The following is a 17038-nucleotide window of genomic DNA, read 5'->3' on the forward strand; positions in this document are numbered from 1 at the left end:
CAGTGTGCAGGGGGCAGGCAGGCTGGCTCCTCGGACCCCAGCAGAGGGTTGCACACCCATGGGCGGGGGTGGGGGTGGGCACTGCAGGCCGCAGCTGTCAGGAACTAATGTGTGTGCAACTGGGTCCGATTAGCATTAATAAGTTATGGGGACCCGGGAGGCGCCCCCATCACCTCCCACCAGACTCAGCAAGTTGGGTGGGAGGAAGCACCCTCCATTCCACGGAGCGCTGGAGCTCGCTGTTGCCATGGCAACAGGCCACCCCAGGCTCCTGCTGTCTGCTTGGGCGTCCCCACCCCCATCCCGCACAGGCTGCCTGAGCCAGAGCCAGAGCCAGGGGCCAGCATGGACACCCAGCCAGAAGTCCCTACACCCCACCTGTGCACCTATGCTTCCTCCCTGCCACCTCACCCTTGTCTGCCCCACCCCCTCAAGTCCCTCATCAGACCCTGGAGCCTGGTTCTCCCCAGCTCTGCATCCACCTGCCACGCCCCAGTATCTCCTCCAGGGAAAGGGGCACCCGAGGACACCTGGGCCGTGGGACCTGCCTCCAGGCAGCAAAGTTTTGCAGGGTGCCCGGGGCACCGCACTGTGGGGACAGCCAGCAACCAGGACGACTACAGTCGATAACAGGGCCTCCCTGCTCCGACAGGGCCCACCCGTAGCCCCTCTGCACACTTTCCGGCCTCCTTGGTGCACCCAACCTGTGTCTCTCACCCAAGGCCCCTCACACCCCCAGCCAAAACCCCTGGCATTTGCTGATGTCCAGCTGGCTCTTCTCTTTGGCCTCAACTGGACCTGCAGACCAGGGTCTCTCCCAGGGTCCAGACTCCATGACCAAGGACCTGGTCACCTCACTGTACCTGAGGCTCCCAGCCAGCTGCTGTGTCTGTACTCTTGGGCTCAGGCCTCTGTCTCCCTCTGGCCACCTGGGTGCAACCAGACCCCTGCCAAGGACACCTACTTCTGGGTGACCAGCATGCTCCTCACCTGCCAAGATCTGTGCCTTCCTCCATAGCCCAGGGGTCTGCTTTGCCCCCAACACTGGGGAGGAAGCAGATGTGCAGAGTTGGGGCCTGGGGTGGGTGCACAGAGGACAGACGGAAGGGCCAGAGACCAGAGGCCGCCCACAGGTGCCTTGGGCCTAGCCGAGGGCAGAGGAGGGGCCAGGGTGCCATCAAGCTGAGGCCCCAGGACTGACACCCAGGTCCTGGTCTCTCCACCTACCCTCCAGAATGACAGTTCCCGGGGGGCAGTCTCCTCTCCTGGCTTCTGGGGCAGCCGCATGGCATTTGGTGATTCGATTTGGGCAAAGCTGAGGTTCAGGGCATAACGGACTCGTCCCCTGTCCAGGATGAAATAGCTCCCCTCCCCAGGCCACTCTCAGCCAGGCCAGGGCTGCTCCTGTGCACCCCCACGGTGCCAGCTCCATGACGGCCCATTCACACACCCGCACCCCCAGGGACGAGAGGATCTCAGAGTCTCAGGGCTGGTTTCGCGATCGGACGTAAAAAACATACAAGCACAGAGGACACAGGTGTGACGTCACATAGGCGCGTTCCTGCCTGCAGGCACAGCCCGCGTGGTGCGGGCAGCAACCACACACCTGGGTCTGTGCTGGGCGGGTCCCCTCTAGGCCTTGTGAGCCTGCCCCGCCCACCTCCTGCAGGGGCCTCTCTGCTCACTCCAGCTCCTCACTGTGCGACGCTGGAGGTGCCAGTGGCCTTCTATCAGCACCTGCTGCAGCAGGGGCCCTGTGCTCCCCACCGCCAGGTCTCAGGCACCCCGAGCCCTGCCTGTGGTCACAAGCGTGCGGTGTGTGTGCCTGGAAGGGATGACCATGGTCATGGTGTGTGGCTGTCCCCGAGTGCTCAATGGATCGCAGTGCAGGTGCGGGGCCGGTGTGTGCAAGGGCAGGAGACGCTCTAGCCCTTCCAGCTTCAGGAGAGGAATTAAAGATTCAAGGGGAGGGTGTCCACCCACCCAGCCCCGTCTTTGTACCCTGGTGGCCCTCGGCCTCTGGCCCAATCTCTAGGGCACAGTCCTGGGCCCCTGCCCCAGCCCAGCCCAGCCCTTTCTCCTCCCACGTACAGGCGGCTGGCCCCTGTACGTGACTTCCGTGAACCTGGGTACCTGGGAGCCCTTTTTCCTGCAAATGGACCCCAGGTGCCCCCTGCCTCCTAACAGCTTTCTCTCCCCCGCATCACACCGGCAGGCTCCCAGCCTGCTCAGTCCCGGGGACAGGTAGCTGGCTTGGTCCTGCTGAGGCCCCAGCCCAGCCCCCAACCCTCTGCATTTGTCGGCCCGTCTCACAAGCCGCAGGTTCCGGACTCACTCCTCAGGCGTCAGAGCCGCGCTGTGTGTAATGGCCGGCACTGAGACGCCGCTAGGCCCAAGGACTCCAGACCCCCGACCCAGCCTCGGTCCTGCGCCAGACACACCCAAAGAATAGCCTCTGACACCCCAAAGTGCCACTGCCCCTCCAGAAACAGATCCCTAAGCTCGACCTGTCACCAACTGATGTGTCTACTCACCGTCCGGAGGTGTTGGGGGCACTGGTGTGAAGTGGGTCCCGGGTTTGTCTGGGAAGAAACAGAACTCCAAGTTAGGTCCTTCCACAGCTGTCCCTTCACCCAGACTGAAGGGGTCACACCTGCCTGACCACATCCCTTCCCTGGCCCCACCCTGAGCCCTGGGGGTGGACAAAGGCAGAGGCCCTTGCTTGTCTCTGGACCTCTGCTGTATGGTCAGCCCGACTGGTCACACGGGCGGGGCCCAGCTGCAGGCCTGTGGGCAGCCAGCCACCTGCTCCCTAGATGAGCCCAGCCCAGGCCTGGCCAAAGCTGGCTGCCCAAAGAAGGTTGTTTCTGCAGCTCAGGGTGATGGCCAGCCCTGAGAGCCCAGGAACCCAAAGAAAGCACCGTCCTGTCCTCAGCAAGTGCAGATGGCCCATCTGAGCTGCACCCCAGGCAGTGGCCTCTCTGCGACCCCGCCTGTCCCCCAGTCCTTGACAGCTGAGGCTGGGGAGCTCAGAGGCAGAGGCGGGGTCACTGGGGCCGGGCCCAGGGTGGCCACGCCCGCAGCCACGTACAGTTGTTGAGGAAGAGCAGCACGGCGAAGCCGAGCGTGGCGGTGGCCAGCAGAAGCAGGCACACGTTGCACGGGACCATGACGCAGCGCACCAGCAGGGAGACCCCGCGCTGCCGCCGGGGGTCCCGCTCCAGTGGCAGTGGGGGCATGGCCTCCACTCTTGGGGTGCGGAGGTCTTCACGGGGTGCCTTCGGGCCGTCTCAAGGCTACTTCCCCCATTCCGGAAACCCTGTGACAGCTGGCAGCAGCTGTGTTCTCAAAGTTCAGCTCCAGTCCCAGTCGGGGGGTGCCAGGCCCCCTCCACACCCTCCAGGCTCATGATGGGAGGTGTGCAGAATTCTTGGTGAGTAGAAATCCTACATCTGGGCTCAGAGCAACGCACAGGAGGAACCGGGAGCCAGCGGCCACCCCTGCTGTCCACAAGCTGTCCAGGCAGGCCGAAGTCGCCAGCAGCTTGACAGCTGTCTTCCTGGAGTCCTTGGAGCCCCCCAAAGCCCCGAAGCCCCAGTCCCAGGCTGGCTGACCACCCTGGAGAGGCTGGTCCGGTCGGAGGGGGCCAGAAGGCGGCTCTTCTGTCCTGAGGCGCCCCTGGTGGGGAGGTGAGCGAGGGCAGGACGGAGATGGGACCCTTGACAGCTCCAGGCCCGGCAGAGGCGGGGCGGTGATGGCAGCGAGCGGGAGGAGCCCGCGCGTCAGCAAGGCCGAGAATAAAGAGCCCCGCTGCTCAGGGCCGAGCCGGGCTCCCACCTCCAGACGCCAGGCTCCCCGCGCCCACGTTGCTGGTGAGGCGGTGAGTGAGGGGCCAAGATCGCGGCTGAGAGAGGGCGGAGAGTTGAGACAAAGGAAGCCGCCTCCAGGGACCCCGGTGCCGGCGGGGAGTCGCGGTTTGCAGTGCAGAGATCGGGAGGATGAGGGTGGGACCACGGAAGGCGGCGGCACTAAGGGGACCGCGGGGGCAGGCACGGCAGCAGCGGGGCTGGGGAACAGGGGCTGGGGCGCGGGCAGGAGGCAGAGGAGGTGGCGGGGTGCTGGGGCCGAAAAGGGGGCCGGGGTGGGGCCAGGGCAGAGGTGGGAGCAGGGGCGGCCGGGTGGAGAGGAGGCAGGTGCTGGGGCGCGGGGTGGGTGAGGGGGCGACAGTGGGGCGGGGTCAGGGGCGGGTCCCCTCCAGCTCCCACCCGGCTGGGCTGGGCGCAAGGTCTGAGGTCTGCGTCCCCACCTCCGAGTGGGACCCGGTTCCAGGCTGCTGTCTGCGCGTCACTGTGTGCGGCCCGCCCTGCAACGCGGTGGGGGAAGGGAGGCCCGCAGGTACAGACAAGGAGGGAAGCGCGCGGAGTCCAACCCGGAGGGCGAAAGTGGCTCTCGGTGCGCCCGCCTTTCCCGAGGAACGGACAGCAACCCTTCAAAACACCCGCGCGCGCCCCACCGCCCGCTTCCCCGGGCTGAAGGAACACGCAAATGAGTGCCTGTCCGTAGTGTCCCCGTGAGTTTGGGGCGCCCCTCAGAGGCGGCTTGGGGAACTTCGGGGCCATGACGTCACGATGGGGCGGTAGTCGGGTCTCCACGTCCGCCCCCTGAGGATGGCCTTTCCCAGCCCCTGTCCGGATGTCAGGTCTTCAGCTCCCTGCCTGCTTGAGAGGCGGGACGTCCACACCAATCCCAGCTCACCCACCGAGGCCAGGACCCCAAAGGCGACCCTTTCCACGGCCAAGTTCACTCCCTCGCACGCCCATCCCTCCACTTCGGGCAGTTTCAGGTCTGCCCCTAACCACCAGCGGCCACCCCACTGAGACTGGCCCCTTGCATCCTGGACCTGGTCACGGCCCCATGCCCCCGAAGACCACCACCTGCTCCTCCTAGAGTCTGCCGGCCCTTTCTGGGGACGAAGAGGAAGCTTTGGGCAGAGGAAAAATGGGCCCACATACTAAACCCCTAAACCTGCCAAGCTCACGGGAAGACCTGCAGCTTCCTGGACAAAGGTCGATGTTTACTTGACAAAGGGCAGCGCTGAACCGGAAGGGAGCCAGTCTGTGGCCTCTTTGCATCTAAGGTGACAACAGACCTTTGAAATATCAGAGTAATGTCCTTTCCAGCCCCCAGAAGGCACACCCGGTGCAAGGCCACAGTGGCTCTCCCTCCGTTCTGTCCCAGAGGTTTCCCGCTCTGCCTCCTCCCAGCCCTGCAGCCTGGTGCCCGGCACCTCCTCCCCGTCTCCTCCTCCAGTTCGATTCTGATGCGCAACAGGAGCTGCAAAGATGCCTTTCTCTGCAGCTTGTTCTCGATCCTGAGATTCTGCCTCCCAGCAACTGTCAGTTGGGCTCAAATAAACTCATCAAAATTCCCTCCAGGTCTGGAAGTTTCTTACATCAACAAAGTAGAAGGACCCCTCTTGTTCTTGGGGTCGGGCCACACCCCACCCCGTCCCAGTATCCCTCTGGGTGGGTTCTCTCCAACGGCTACTGACCACCCCAGTCAAAGACTGAACCGCATCCTGGCTGCCCCCCCACACACACTCAGTCACAGCCACCCCCTCACACTCGAAGCCACACTCACTGCACGCAGGCCCCGGTGGGGCAGCTGCCTGTTGTCTGCAGGTCTCCTTCCAGCCACACTGTTGTTGCCATGGCCACCAGTGCCACCCAGGTCACTCTCCAAGCCCATCTCAGTCCACCTTAAGAGGGAGCACTGACCACACCCATCTCCCTGGAGTGCCCTCTGCCCTCTGCCCCGGGAACAGACCCTTCCTGGCGTCATCCTGATTCTCTGCCCTCTGACCACCGCACCACAGGGTACCCACGGCCATTTCTGTACTTCTGGCTGGACCCCCCCAAGTTGTTTCACCCTCCCAGGTGTCCAGCTGCCTCATGAATGGGCCCTGGAGTCGGCCCTGGTCACTACCTCCTGGTCAGGCGGCCCCTCCACACACACACCCCCAGGCCCCCTGGGCCGGGCAGCGCCCCCACCCCCGCCGAGAGCCAGCACCCAGCCTGCCAGGCCCCTCTCTCCTGACTGCTTTCCGTTCGTCAGCAGGCAGGCCAGCACCACACCCCACCCGGGGTCACGCAGCAGGGGGCCTCAGATCTCTCAGAGCCCTGGAACCTTGGGTTCTGGTAAAGCCTTGCGGGAAAAGCCAGTAAACAAAGTGGTTCCCACACCCCAGAGGGGCCCAGAGCCACAACCCATCAGGCCTCCTGGAGGCCTGACTCTGGGCCACCTCGCTCTCCTCGGGACCTCCCAGCCCTGCTCACAGCCTGGGACCTGGGCACTGCCCTGGACTGGGAGCACCCGGGGCAGGGTCTGACTCTTCACCCAGTTTGGCCCAGGGCCCAGGTGGTCACACACTCTCCCATCTACTTCTGGCTGCAGCGCCCCCATCCCAGGGCTGGGTCCGCACCCTCGGCACAGAGGGGACCCCTCAGACAGTACCAAGGTCAAACCACAGGTGGTGCCCAGAGTCTGGTGCACACACACACAGGAACCCTGTCTGCAGCCACCATGGCAGCTGGGGACATCACGGGGCTCCATGGAGGGGGGGAGGGGCCAGGGTGCGGGAGGGGTGAGCCTGGGGACCAGTGGGAGCCTAGGATGGGGCTAGCAGGGGAGCCCCCCTCCCAGCAGAGCCCCTGGGACCTGCCCCCCATGGACTGGCCAGGCGGCCAACCCAGGGGTGGAGCTCAGGGCCTACAGGGCGGGCCTGAGGGAAGGGGGACCGGCAGGCAGCCTGCTCCCTCCCAGCCCCAGTCCGAGCCCCCCACAGGGGCTGGCAGCCTTCAGAGACAAAGGGCCATTGAGGCCCCAGACCCAGCTGGGGGAGGGGAACACAGGCTACTAGAGCTATTTTGGGATCTTTCAGACTCAAAATCGTTCAGCCCTGAGCAGCCCAGGCAGGCTCATGCCCCAGGAAGGAACGGAGGACCCCTGAGCTGGGAGTCGGCGCCCCCGCTCCCTGGGCCCCACAAGGGCACACTCTCGAGGTTCCAGGTGTCGCCTGGGCACTGGTGTCACCGGCACGCGTGCACAGCGGCGTCACTGACACAGACATTCGCCTTCATGCGTCACAGCTCACTCCTCCTCCGCACAACTTCTGCGCCCTGTGCTCTCGCAGGCTCTGTTCGGGCACCTCCAGTTCTCCAGCCACGGGCAGGAATGTGGGGGCGGGAGGCCGGCCCGCTGGCCACCTGCTGGCTCCTTTCTCATGCAGATAACCCCCGGCTCCGTCCGGAGGAGCTGCGGCCCGGCCCCTTCCTAAAGGATGGGGTGGGGGCGGGGGCGGGCAGAGCGGCCCCTCCGACAGCCCGCACACCGCTTCAGGGCAGGCACCTCTCAAGAGAGCGAGCACCTGTCACAGGTGTGGGAGGGGAACAGGACAAGCAGGGCAGCCCCCACCCCCTCCTGGAGTCTGGTCTCAGGCTCGGCAGCCCCCTCCCCCAGACTCAGCAGACAATTGGCATCTCACAGCAGGACGCCGCTGCTGGACCCAGGCCAGCCTCCGGGAAGGAGATGGCGTCAGGCCCAGACCCCAGATCACAGCCTCAGGTGAGGCCAGGAGACGCCCCCCCTTGACTGCACGCTCTTGCTGCAGTAAGCCCACACAGTAGGGCGCCAGGATGAGTCTCGGGAAGGTTACTCGGAGCTCCTGGCTCCTAAGGCTGAGAGCTCTGAAAGCAGCTGCTGAACTAGTGGCCCGAACACCCCCCCCCACACACACAGTCCTTACTCATTGGAGCTCCTCCTGCCTGTCTTTGCCCAAGGCCCCTCCCTCCCTTTCTCCCTCCCCACCCAGCCCTGAGCCCCGCCCCTGAAGGGCTAAGTGCGGGAGGTGTGTCCGGAGTCAGATAAGCTTTCTGCACAAGGGAGGTTGCCCTTGGCAGGGGGCGTGCTAGATGTATCCTGTCTGCAGAGACCTGATGGTGGGGACAGGGGCTGGCACAGGTCTGGAGGAAGGGTCCCCAGACAGGCGATTACAGGGGCCTAGATGACAGCAGGAGGCTGCCGGAGGCCAGGCAGAGCCAGTGTGGGGAGGGCCCCCGGTGAAAGAGAGGAGCTTGTGGGCAAGTCCTCCGGGGAGCCCAGGGGAGGGAGCCTGGACCCAGCCAGGACCTGGGTCACAGCCACGAGGGGGCGCCTGTGGAACAGAGGAGGGGGGAGTGGGTGCCTGGAGAAAAGGCAGGGATGAGATGGGGCTGACCCCGCCTCTGTCCCTCGTCTGTAGGACAGCCCCCGGGTCCTGCATGTCTCCAGGAAAGAGAAAGCCAGGGCAGCCTGGGAGGTGCCCAGGTGTGGTCAGTGAGTCAGTGGTGAGTCGGAAGGCCCCGTGTTCCCGAGGGCCCAGCTGGGCTGAGCTGGGCACCACCTCCTGGAGGCAGCAGCCGGCTGGGTGTTAGGGTGAAGAGATGTGGCGGATGGACACAGGGAGTAAGGAGGCAGAGAGACAGACCCAGAGAGGAGGGAGCTGGAAAGATGGAAAGACAGACAGATGCGGGACAGGGAGATTCTGGTGGCCGCCAGGGTGCAGATGGGAGAGTTCTAGTGGGACCAGGTGCCACCTGTCAGGCAGAGGGGGAACCAGCTCCGCTCCCATCCAGGGGTGACGGGGGTGGCCGTGGGTCCCCAGCCCTCACCCCTTCGCTGAGCACACAGCAGCTCTCTCCCACCCTGCACCCCTCGTCCAAGCTACAGGACCACCTGCCGCTCGCCTCATCCCCGCTGTCTTTCTGCCCAGAAGGCCCTGCCCCCTGTCTGTGCCTTCGCCCCTGCAGGCCTGGCCTCCTTGGGAGGCACATCCACAAAGCAGCAGGGGCCAGTGCAGCTGGCAGGTGGCGGCGGTGGCAGCCCCTCCCAGTGGCCTTTGGAGAATCTGCTGAGGGTGGTGGATGGGAGTGTGGATGAGCAAGGAGTCGATAAGTGAATTAATGAGCGACACGCTGAGCCTCACCCCTACCCCTCCAGGAAGAGGAGTGGGCCCACCCCATGGGGGTCAGGGAAGGCCGCATTCGGACCCAGGTGTGCACTGGGGCCTCCCACCCGTGGGCAGAGTGATGGATGCTAACACAGCCGCACCAGGGCCCAGGGTGGGGCGACAAAGGGGGGCTGCTGGGGGAGCAGCTGGAATGGCTGGTGCCCACTCACTGCAGTGACAGACCCCCCCCAGAGCCTTGGGCCCGACTCGGTCCGGCAGGCACACGGGGGGACTGTGAACCCAAGTGGCCCCCAGGGCTCTGCCAGGCCCAGGGCACTACTAGACACAGGGGCAGCAGGCAGGAGACGGGACCACCTGCAGCCAGCAGAGGCTGGGTTGGGACCCACAGAGGACAGGGGCTGGAGGCCTGTCCCCAAGGCCCTGGTGCACACGCACAGGCCACCCCTTACCAGCCTGCTGTCAGGCACCCGCAGGGCCCTGGCCCTCGATGGCGCCAGGGGAGAGTGCGGCAGAGCCACAGGCCACCTGTAGGGGCTCCAACCAGAACTCTCCTATGCACAGATGGCAGCATCGGCGCTGAGGGTGTGTGCACACACAGACACACACACAGGCGCGCACACACAGACGCGCGAGTGGGGGCCACACAGCTGGACCGGACGGAGCTCCCTCTCCCAGCCTCTCTCCACGGGGGGCCGGCAGGGGCCTGGCTAGGAGGGGCCTCTTCCCTTTCCCAGGTCCAGCTGTCAGCCACCCCTGGCAGGGGGCCTTCCTCAGAGGAAGTTCTCAGGATCTGCTGGAGGGGGGAGAGGCCCCCGGAGGGGCGCTCCCTGCCCCACCCCCACCACAGGCCAAGATCCCAGCCACAGCCTGGCTCCAGCATGGCCCCTTCTGGGTCCCAGTGAGGCAGAGCCCCCTTCACAGCTGAGCTGTATCCTGTCATTGGGTGACTGTCACTGGGGTGCCGAGTCATGCCTCTGTGTGAGAGGCAGACACCTCCTGGGACTCTGGGGGGCCAGGCACCACTACGCCTGCAGCCTTGGCCCCAGTGGCCTGTGTGGGTGTGGGGAGCCGGGGTTCCTCCATCCCAGTGCGGTGGGGGTACCAAGGCCAGTGGGCCTGGGGGCGAAGGGAGTCCATCCCCCTCCACCCAGGCCTCCGGGGCAAGGTGGCGGCTGGCCTGGGCCCCACAGGTGGAGGCAAAGGCTGGGGAGCGTAGAGATAGATTGTTTCTGTGGCTGTTTGCCACGCCCTGCAGGGACAGGGGGCCTGACCCTGCGGAAAGGAAACCAAGCAGACACCGCGATGGCTGATGGCCGACTGAGAGAGGTGGTGGGATAACTGTCTAGAGCCACACTCGGGTCTGTGCCAGCCGCCCCCAGAACCCTCCCTGCCGCAGTCCCTGCTTCCTGCCCCTGCCCGGGAGGACCGTCAGGGGGCGGGGTCTGTAGCCCCAGACCTGGGACAGCTAGCCTTGGCCAGGTGACCTGCGGCTTCGTCACCTGTGCAGTGTGGTCCCGGCATCCACAGAGGCCGAGAGGGCACAGGTAGGCCCCACCTGAATGCTCTGTCCGGCACCCTGAGCTACAGATGGAGGGGAAGGGGCGGGCGGTTTCAAACCCAATGTTTTTCCCATTTCCAGTCCGTGGAGAGAATGGAGGCCGGGCTCCCCTCTGGGTGGAGAGCGAGGGGTGGGGTGGGGTATGGAAAAAGCCAAGCTGTTTCCACCAGCTGAGCCCGAAGGGAAGCCGGGAGATCGCGACCCCTCCTGCCCCCTGAACACACGCGGCGGCCAGTGCACGAACGCAAGTGGAGTCCTGCGCACCGACTTCCCACCGGGCACCTCAGGTGGGAAAGCTCGCCGCACCTGGGCAGACCCCGCCCCCAGCGGCCCACGGGCAGGAGCGAGGCCTGCGAGGCGGGCAGCCGCGGGCCCGAACCTGCCTCCTCTAGGCCCGGCCTGGGGGAGGGGCCAGGCAGGGGGCTGGGTGGGGTCGGGGGGGGGCGGGGTGAGAACCTGCAGTACAGACGGGGCAGGAGAGGGAAACGTGAACAGGAAGAAGCCACTTCCCACGTCAGCAGGGAGGAATGTGGAGGGGGTGGGACAGGCCACGGAACCATGAGGGTACAGAGGCTAAATGCCCGGCCCCGAGGGAGGCGGCACAGAAAACTCCCCTGGGCATCTCCCCGCCTCCGCAGGGCGGAGAGCCGGCTCAACCCCCCGCAGGGCCCACATCCCTGCAGCCGGAGCCCTAGCAAGGCCCTCCCGGAGGCCCTGGACCACAGGCCCGGCCAGGGGAGCCAGCATGGCCTGGCCAGACAGGACCCAGGCTTCAGGGTTGGGCAGGGCCAGCGCCAGACTCACTCCGACCCTGTCCCCGTGCCAGGACCCTGTCCCCGTGCCAGGACCCTGTCCCCGTGCCAGGCCTGGCGGGGGCAAACAACACTTCCTTTCTCTGCTCCGGCTCCTACTGGGGGGGAGGGCCCCAGGCTGGCTGGCCCACCTAGGCCTATGTCCTCCTGGGTGATGCAGGGGGGGCCCAGGACTCACCTCCATCCGGTGGAGCAGGGAGTGTGGGGGCAGTGAGGGGGCTGTGTCCAGACAACCAGGACAAGGTGGCTGAGGGCTGGACGAGCTGCTTGCTGGCCGGCAGCCTGGGCGGGCTCAGAGTGTGGGCAGTTAGGCCACATCCCTGACAAAGGGGCAATGTCCCCTTCCAGAAGGGTAGCAGGCCTCCCTCACGGAAAGGTGGCGCAGAGGGAGGGACACATACCTGTCTTCAGCTATGCCAGGAATGTGGCTCCCCAGGTCAGGGATAGGGGAGGGGCGTGTCTAGGGGCTGGAGGCTGGGGAAGGGGCTTAGCCAGCAGAGCCAGGAAGACCCTGCAGGGCCTGGAGAGAAACCGGGGGAGGCAGGTCCTAGCGGGGCCGGGGACCGGGTGCGCCGACGGCAGCAGCGGCCCCTTCAGACCCGGGCCGGGATGAGGAGAGGGTACACCCCAGGAGGTGGGTCTCAGGAGACATGGTCCCCCCTTGGCTGCTCTGGGCCTTGTAGGGGGTGAGGCGGGCCAGGGACAAGGCCAGACCTGGTATCGGGTCTTGGGGCGACTGCCACAGATTAGTGGCTGCCGGACTTCACAGTGGGGCCTTTGGGGCCCCTGGGAACAAAGTGGGGTCAGAGTCAGATGGGGAAGAAGGGTCAGCTGATCTCAGGGCGCGTCCTCACCAGGGTGAGGCCGGGGTCCTGGAGGGCCCGGGCTGGGGTCCGAGGCCCTCACCTCCTCAGAACCAGAGGCGGCCTGTCCTCCTGCCCTGCCAGCCTGAGGGACGTGGGCCCACAGCTGTTCCCCCAGGAGCCAGGGCCTGGCTGCCAGGGACCGTGTCTCTCAGGCTTGGAGCACCCACTCTCACCCCAGACCCCAGTGATGTATCTCCACCCTGTCTGAGCACCCAGCCCACCCCCCCTCTGCGCCCTGACCTGCTTCCAGAGCAGAGATCCACTCGGCCCAGCTCAAAGGAGCTCCTCATTCTGGGCCCCTCCACCCACAAGGCTCCAGGCCATGTCCTCTCCCTCCCTCTCCGTGAACTCCTTTCCCCGAGACCCTCCTCCCTGGTGGGCTGACCTCAGGAGAATTCGGCGGCCTCTGCCCCTGCGGGGTACTCGCCCCATTGCGGCACGCGGGCCTACGGGTCCCGGCACCCACCCGCAGCTGGAGCTTGAGTCCTAGACTGGCCCCTGAGGGTTGGCCGCCAAGGCCGGCAGCACACACACAGTAGGTCGAGTCTGCCTCAGTCCCGGCTGGGGGGCCCTCCCTGTGGGTCCTCCTGTCTGGCTGTCCCTTCTAGCCTGGCGTGGCCAGAGTCAGACTCGGCCCGGCTGGCCAGTCTTGTTCTGCCGGAGGTGGGCCCTGTGCCACAGAAGCTCTGACCCGACAGAACCTCAGTTCTGAACTGCAGTTCCTGAGTCATGGACCCTCAGGCAGGGCCCACCTGGCCGTGCACTCAGTGGTACGCCCTCTCCATCCTCCATCACAAACAGGGGACTGTCCGTCCTGACCCCTCGGCTCCAGCCTTTCCTTAGCCCCCACGAACCCCCAAACTGGGTGTCACAATCACCCAGCAGCCCACCTGCAGGTCTCCCTCCTATCTCCTCCCTAGACTAGAAGCTTCCAGAGTGGAGCCAGGGCCTCATATTCTGGCCCGGTGGGACGGCCAGGCTGAGATCCCTCCGCCAAGCCAATGCTGGCAAGGGACCAGGGACACACAGCCCTGCTGGCTGGCTTCTGTGACGCTGCAGCGGGGGACCCTGAGGCAGCCCCGGGGGCAGCCAACCATCGACAGGCTGGGCAAGACACTCGGGCCTGCCTCCGCCCCCTACAGTTCCCCCCAAGGCCAGACAGAACCCCCCAAAAGCCAGGCCAGCACCACAGCACCAAGTTAGACGGAAGGTGGGACTTCCCTGCTGTCCGGGAGAGCAAACCTAGGGACAGGGTCACCTTCCTAAGACAGGAAGTCAGAGACCCCTCCAGCCCCCCTGCGCCACCCCCATACATCCCTTCCCAGGCAGTCCCGAGGAGACAGACAGGATGTGGGGACAACCAGCAGTTCCTACGCTGTCCCTGACACGTTTGCCAGCCAAGGATGTCAACCCTTCACTGGGATTGTCCTGAGGTGCTGGGGAGGGTGGGGGTAGGGACCCTGCTCCTATTGATTCCAGCTCACCTCCCAGGGGCGGTGGGGGGGAGGGGCACGTGGAGGCATCAGACGGAAGTCCTTCACCTCTTTCAAACCCCCCACCCCACAGAACTGCCCCTTCCCAGAAGTGACAGGCCTCGTTCGCACAAAGGGACAGCCCCACATCCATACACCCCACCCACAGGCGGTTGCTCCAACATCTGGGCCCTGTCTAGACAGATGTTTGGGCCTCTGCAGGAACTGGAACAGCTGGTGTTCATTCACCTGGTCCCAGCCTCTCCCCTGGAAACAGACCCTCCAGGAGGTGCAGAGCTGGCGGGGGGGAGAAGACCTGCCCCTGTGCAGGGCTAGGGACTTGCTCAGCTCTAGGACAAAAGATGGCAGTGTCCTGGGGGCTTGGGGGGCACTGCTGACATCAGAGACTGGAGCTGACCTTGACACAGCAGAGACAGAAGGGAAGCCAGGGCACCGAGGAAGTCAGACCCCCTGCCGGTGAGATGCAGTGCGCCCAGCCTCAGCCCCCCATCCCAGCGTTCCCGTGCCCGACGCACCTTCTACACAGTGCTCCACCTCCTCCAGGTTCCGCAGGGTGATGCGCATGAGGCTGGAGTTGAGCATCAGCTCATTCTTGTGGGCTGGCCACAGGTACGGGGGTGCAGGGTTCACAAAGAAGATCCTTGTGTCCCCAGTGGACACCTGGTTGTCACAGATGAGGGGGTCTCCAAAGCCACCAATCACCACCTTGTTGCCACCATCCAGTAGGCTCTCCTGAGTCACCACATCTTTGCCCTTCAAATACCGCCAGACCCGAACCTGGAGTAGATTGGGGGGGGTGGTATCAGCGAAGAGGAGCTACAGAGGCCTGAGACAGACGCCAGCCTGGGCGCCGGGGCCTTTGGCTCCCTTCCCACCTCTGTTGCTCAGGCCCGATATCGGAGCAGACCTGGGCAGAGGGTAAGGAGACCTCGTCGGCCTCCAGGAGGAGGATGCAGGGACGCACACGCAGGACGGATGCGGCTGACCAGGAGTGTCACGCAGGCACGAGATCTGTGAACACCCCTCTCCCCTAGGAAGCAGCTCCCCACCCTCAGGTCTGATACCAGCCGCCGGATTCCAACACCGGCCAAGTCAGCACAGGCTGGATGTGGGAGGGGACCCACCTGGCCTGGCTTCCCTTGCCCCGCTCTTCCCACCTGCCCACCCTGGGTAGGGCCGGCAGTGGCTGACGTGGATGGTGCCATTTCAGGGTGATGGGCTCAGGGCTCCAAGCCGGCAGGGTTTCCTTGCAGCCCCGTGGGTGGGCGAAGACACTCCCCACCCCCAGGAGGTAAAAGCCCCCTCCTCGGGTCGGGCTCCTACAGCCCAGGCCGCCCAGGAACCACAGAATCAAGTCTGGGCAGCACCCGCGGCCGCACCCTCCGCTCCTGCTCCGGGGGCCCTGAGGGCGCCTGCTCTAACACACTGGGCCCTGGGATGTCTGTAGCCTGTGTGGGGGGGGTGTTGGAGGGTCTCAGGAAGTGCAGGCTGAACAGCGGGCTGTCCTCAAGGAAACAGGTCCCTTCCACAGGACATGTGGCCAGGGGAGCCTAGCACCCTCCCTGCAGGAGCTCTGGGGAGTTGGGGCTTCCAAAGTAGGGGATGAAAGACAATGGTGGCCAGTCCACCTGCCTCCCTCCCGCTGCTGGGAACCTAGGGACTGAAGCATCTGCAGAGACCCCCTCACCCTCCAGTGGCCTGGGTGGAGCGGTGTCCAGCCCCCTCCCTCCAACCTCCAGACACTCACTAGGCTCAGAAGGAGGGTAACCAGCAGGGGGGAGGGCCGGGCAGCTTTCATCGCCTCCCCCCACCCCAGCCACACCCAGGAGCAGCAGGGAGGAAGTCGGGAAAATCCTGCAGGGACTTGGCAAAGTGCCCTGAGGTGGAGGGGAGGGGGCCCAGCGGGGGATCCCAGCTGTAGCCCTCACAGGCCCCTCTGAAAGAAGCTGCCACTCTCGCCACCTCCAAGGAAGAGGATTGATCCGATTCCAGGTCGGGGAGGTAGTTTTAGGGGATAGAAGCCGGGGCAGGGACCGGGCCTGGGTCCCCTGAGCCCATCCCAGGACTGCATTGTGGTTTAAAGCCCGTCATACCTATCCCAGGAGGCTGCCGAGTAGCACTTTGGAGGACACCCAGCTACCCCGCCACCCTCGCCCTGGGGGAGGGCGGATGGGGCACCTGCCCCTGCCTCCCACCCCCACCGCGAGCACTTGGGGCTCAACAACGCCCCGCCCACTTTTCTGCTCCAGCCCCCACCCCCAGGCACTGCAGTACCCCCGACCGGGATCCCCGAGGTCTGGAGATTAGCTGTGAACCTCTCTCTTCTGATCACCCCCTCTCACCCTGATAAAGCCCTCTGGGGAGGGACGAGAGCACTGACCACAGGCGGAACCCCCACCTCCCACCCAGACAGAGACCGTCACCTCCCTTCTTCCCTTATTCCTTTTCTTTGGCTGCTGGGGAGCCGGTGCGGTAACCACACACTCTCCCTGGGGGGGCGACTAGTTGTTTCCAACAAGGGAGTGGGTTTGGGATGGAGAGGCCGATGGGATTCGGTCCCCTGGGCCTGGGCACCTCCAGGTGAGACTGCAACGGTACCGCAGGAACTTTCCCTGCGGCGCTCGCGAGTTTTCCGGGACCCGGCGCCCCACCCGGGGCCTCGGCGGTCACCAAGGGAGCGGGAGCAGGAACTGCTGAGTGTCTGGGGCTCGTTCCCACGGCCTGGGACGAGGGTCTGTCTCTGCGGGGCTGCCAGCACTGTGAGGGGCGGGCCTCGGGACTAGGGGCCGTGATCGCGGGGAAAGAGGCCCCCGCAGGGCTCCAGAAGGGTTCGTAGGAGGTCTCAGGGCCCCGGGGGTCCCGGCGGGGTCCCACCTTGCACGAGTACGTGTGCTGCACAGGGTCCACGTTGAGGATCTCCTCCACTGTGCCCGTGAGCACCACGTTCGCCTCCTCCTCCCGCCGCTCCAGCGCGCGCTCCGGGCACGTCCCGTCGGCGCCGTGCAGGGCGCGCGCGGTCACCACCAGGAGCAGTAGCAGCGGCCGCAGCGGGGCCGGGCGGGACAGCCACAGGCTGGCCATGGCGGGGACGGACGGCGGAAGGCGGCTGGAGCAAGCGCACGGGCCGGGCCGCGCCGCGGATCGGACTGGACAGGACGGGACGCAGCTCCCAGGCGGAGGGTGGGAGCGCGGGCGGCACGGAGGCGGGGCGAGGGCGGCACCCCGGCAGCACCGCCCCCCCAACCGCCTGCACCGCCTCCGGCCCGCCCGGCGCCCGACGCCCAGCGCCTGCCCCGGGAACA

General features: G+C 65.8%; 1 protein-coding gene and 1 long non-coding RNA gene across 8 annotated transcripts in view; one reads left to right on the plus strand and one right to left on the minus strand.

Moving 5' to 3' along the window:
* Positions 1 to 16997, minus strand: part of AGRN (agrin) — a 31347-nt gene extending 14350 nt beyond the window's left edge. For 3 of the 7 annotated variants that reach the window (XM_053660431.1, XM_053660430.1, XM_053660429.1), the window contains exons 1-2: positions 3092 to 3332; positions 2535 to 2582 (exon numbers count right to left, since the gene is read on the minus strand). In XM_053660431.1, coding sequence (XP_053516406.1) covers positions 2535 to 2582; positions 3092 to 3239 — 196 coding nt within the window. In that variant the 5' untranslated portion in view covers positions 3240 to 3332. Of the gene's footprint in view, positions 1 to 2534; positions 2583 to 3091; positions 3333 to 14251; positions 14514 to 16610 lie in introns of those variants that run through there. The other 4 variants (XM_037146861.2, XM_053660427.1, XM_037146862.2 and 1 more) reach the window with 2 other exon arrangements.
* On the plus strand, positions 3639 to 5428 carry LOC128626660 (uncharacterized). The gene is made up of 2 exons (XR_008390675.1): positions 3639 to 3880; positions 4314 to 5428. It is a non-coding gene; the product is annotated as an uncharacterized LOC128626660 (long non-coding RNA).
* Positions 16998 to 17038: the final 41 nt, after the last annotated feature.

The sequence above is a fragment of the Artibeus jamaicensis genome, unplaced genomic scaffold (genome assembly GCF_021234435.1).
Source record: "Artibeus jamaicensis isolate MK-2021 breed Jamaican fruit bat unplaced genomic scaffold, CSHL_Jam_final scaffold_847, whole genome shotgun sequence".
Taxonomy (NCBI): Eukaryota; Metazoa; Chordata; class Mammalia; order Chiroptera; family Phyllostomidae; genus Artibeus; species Artibeus jamaicensis.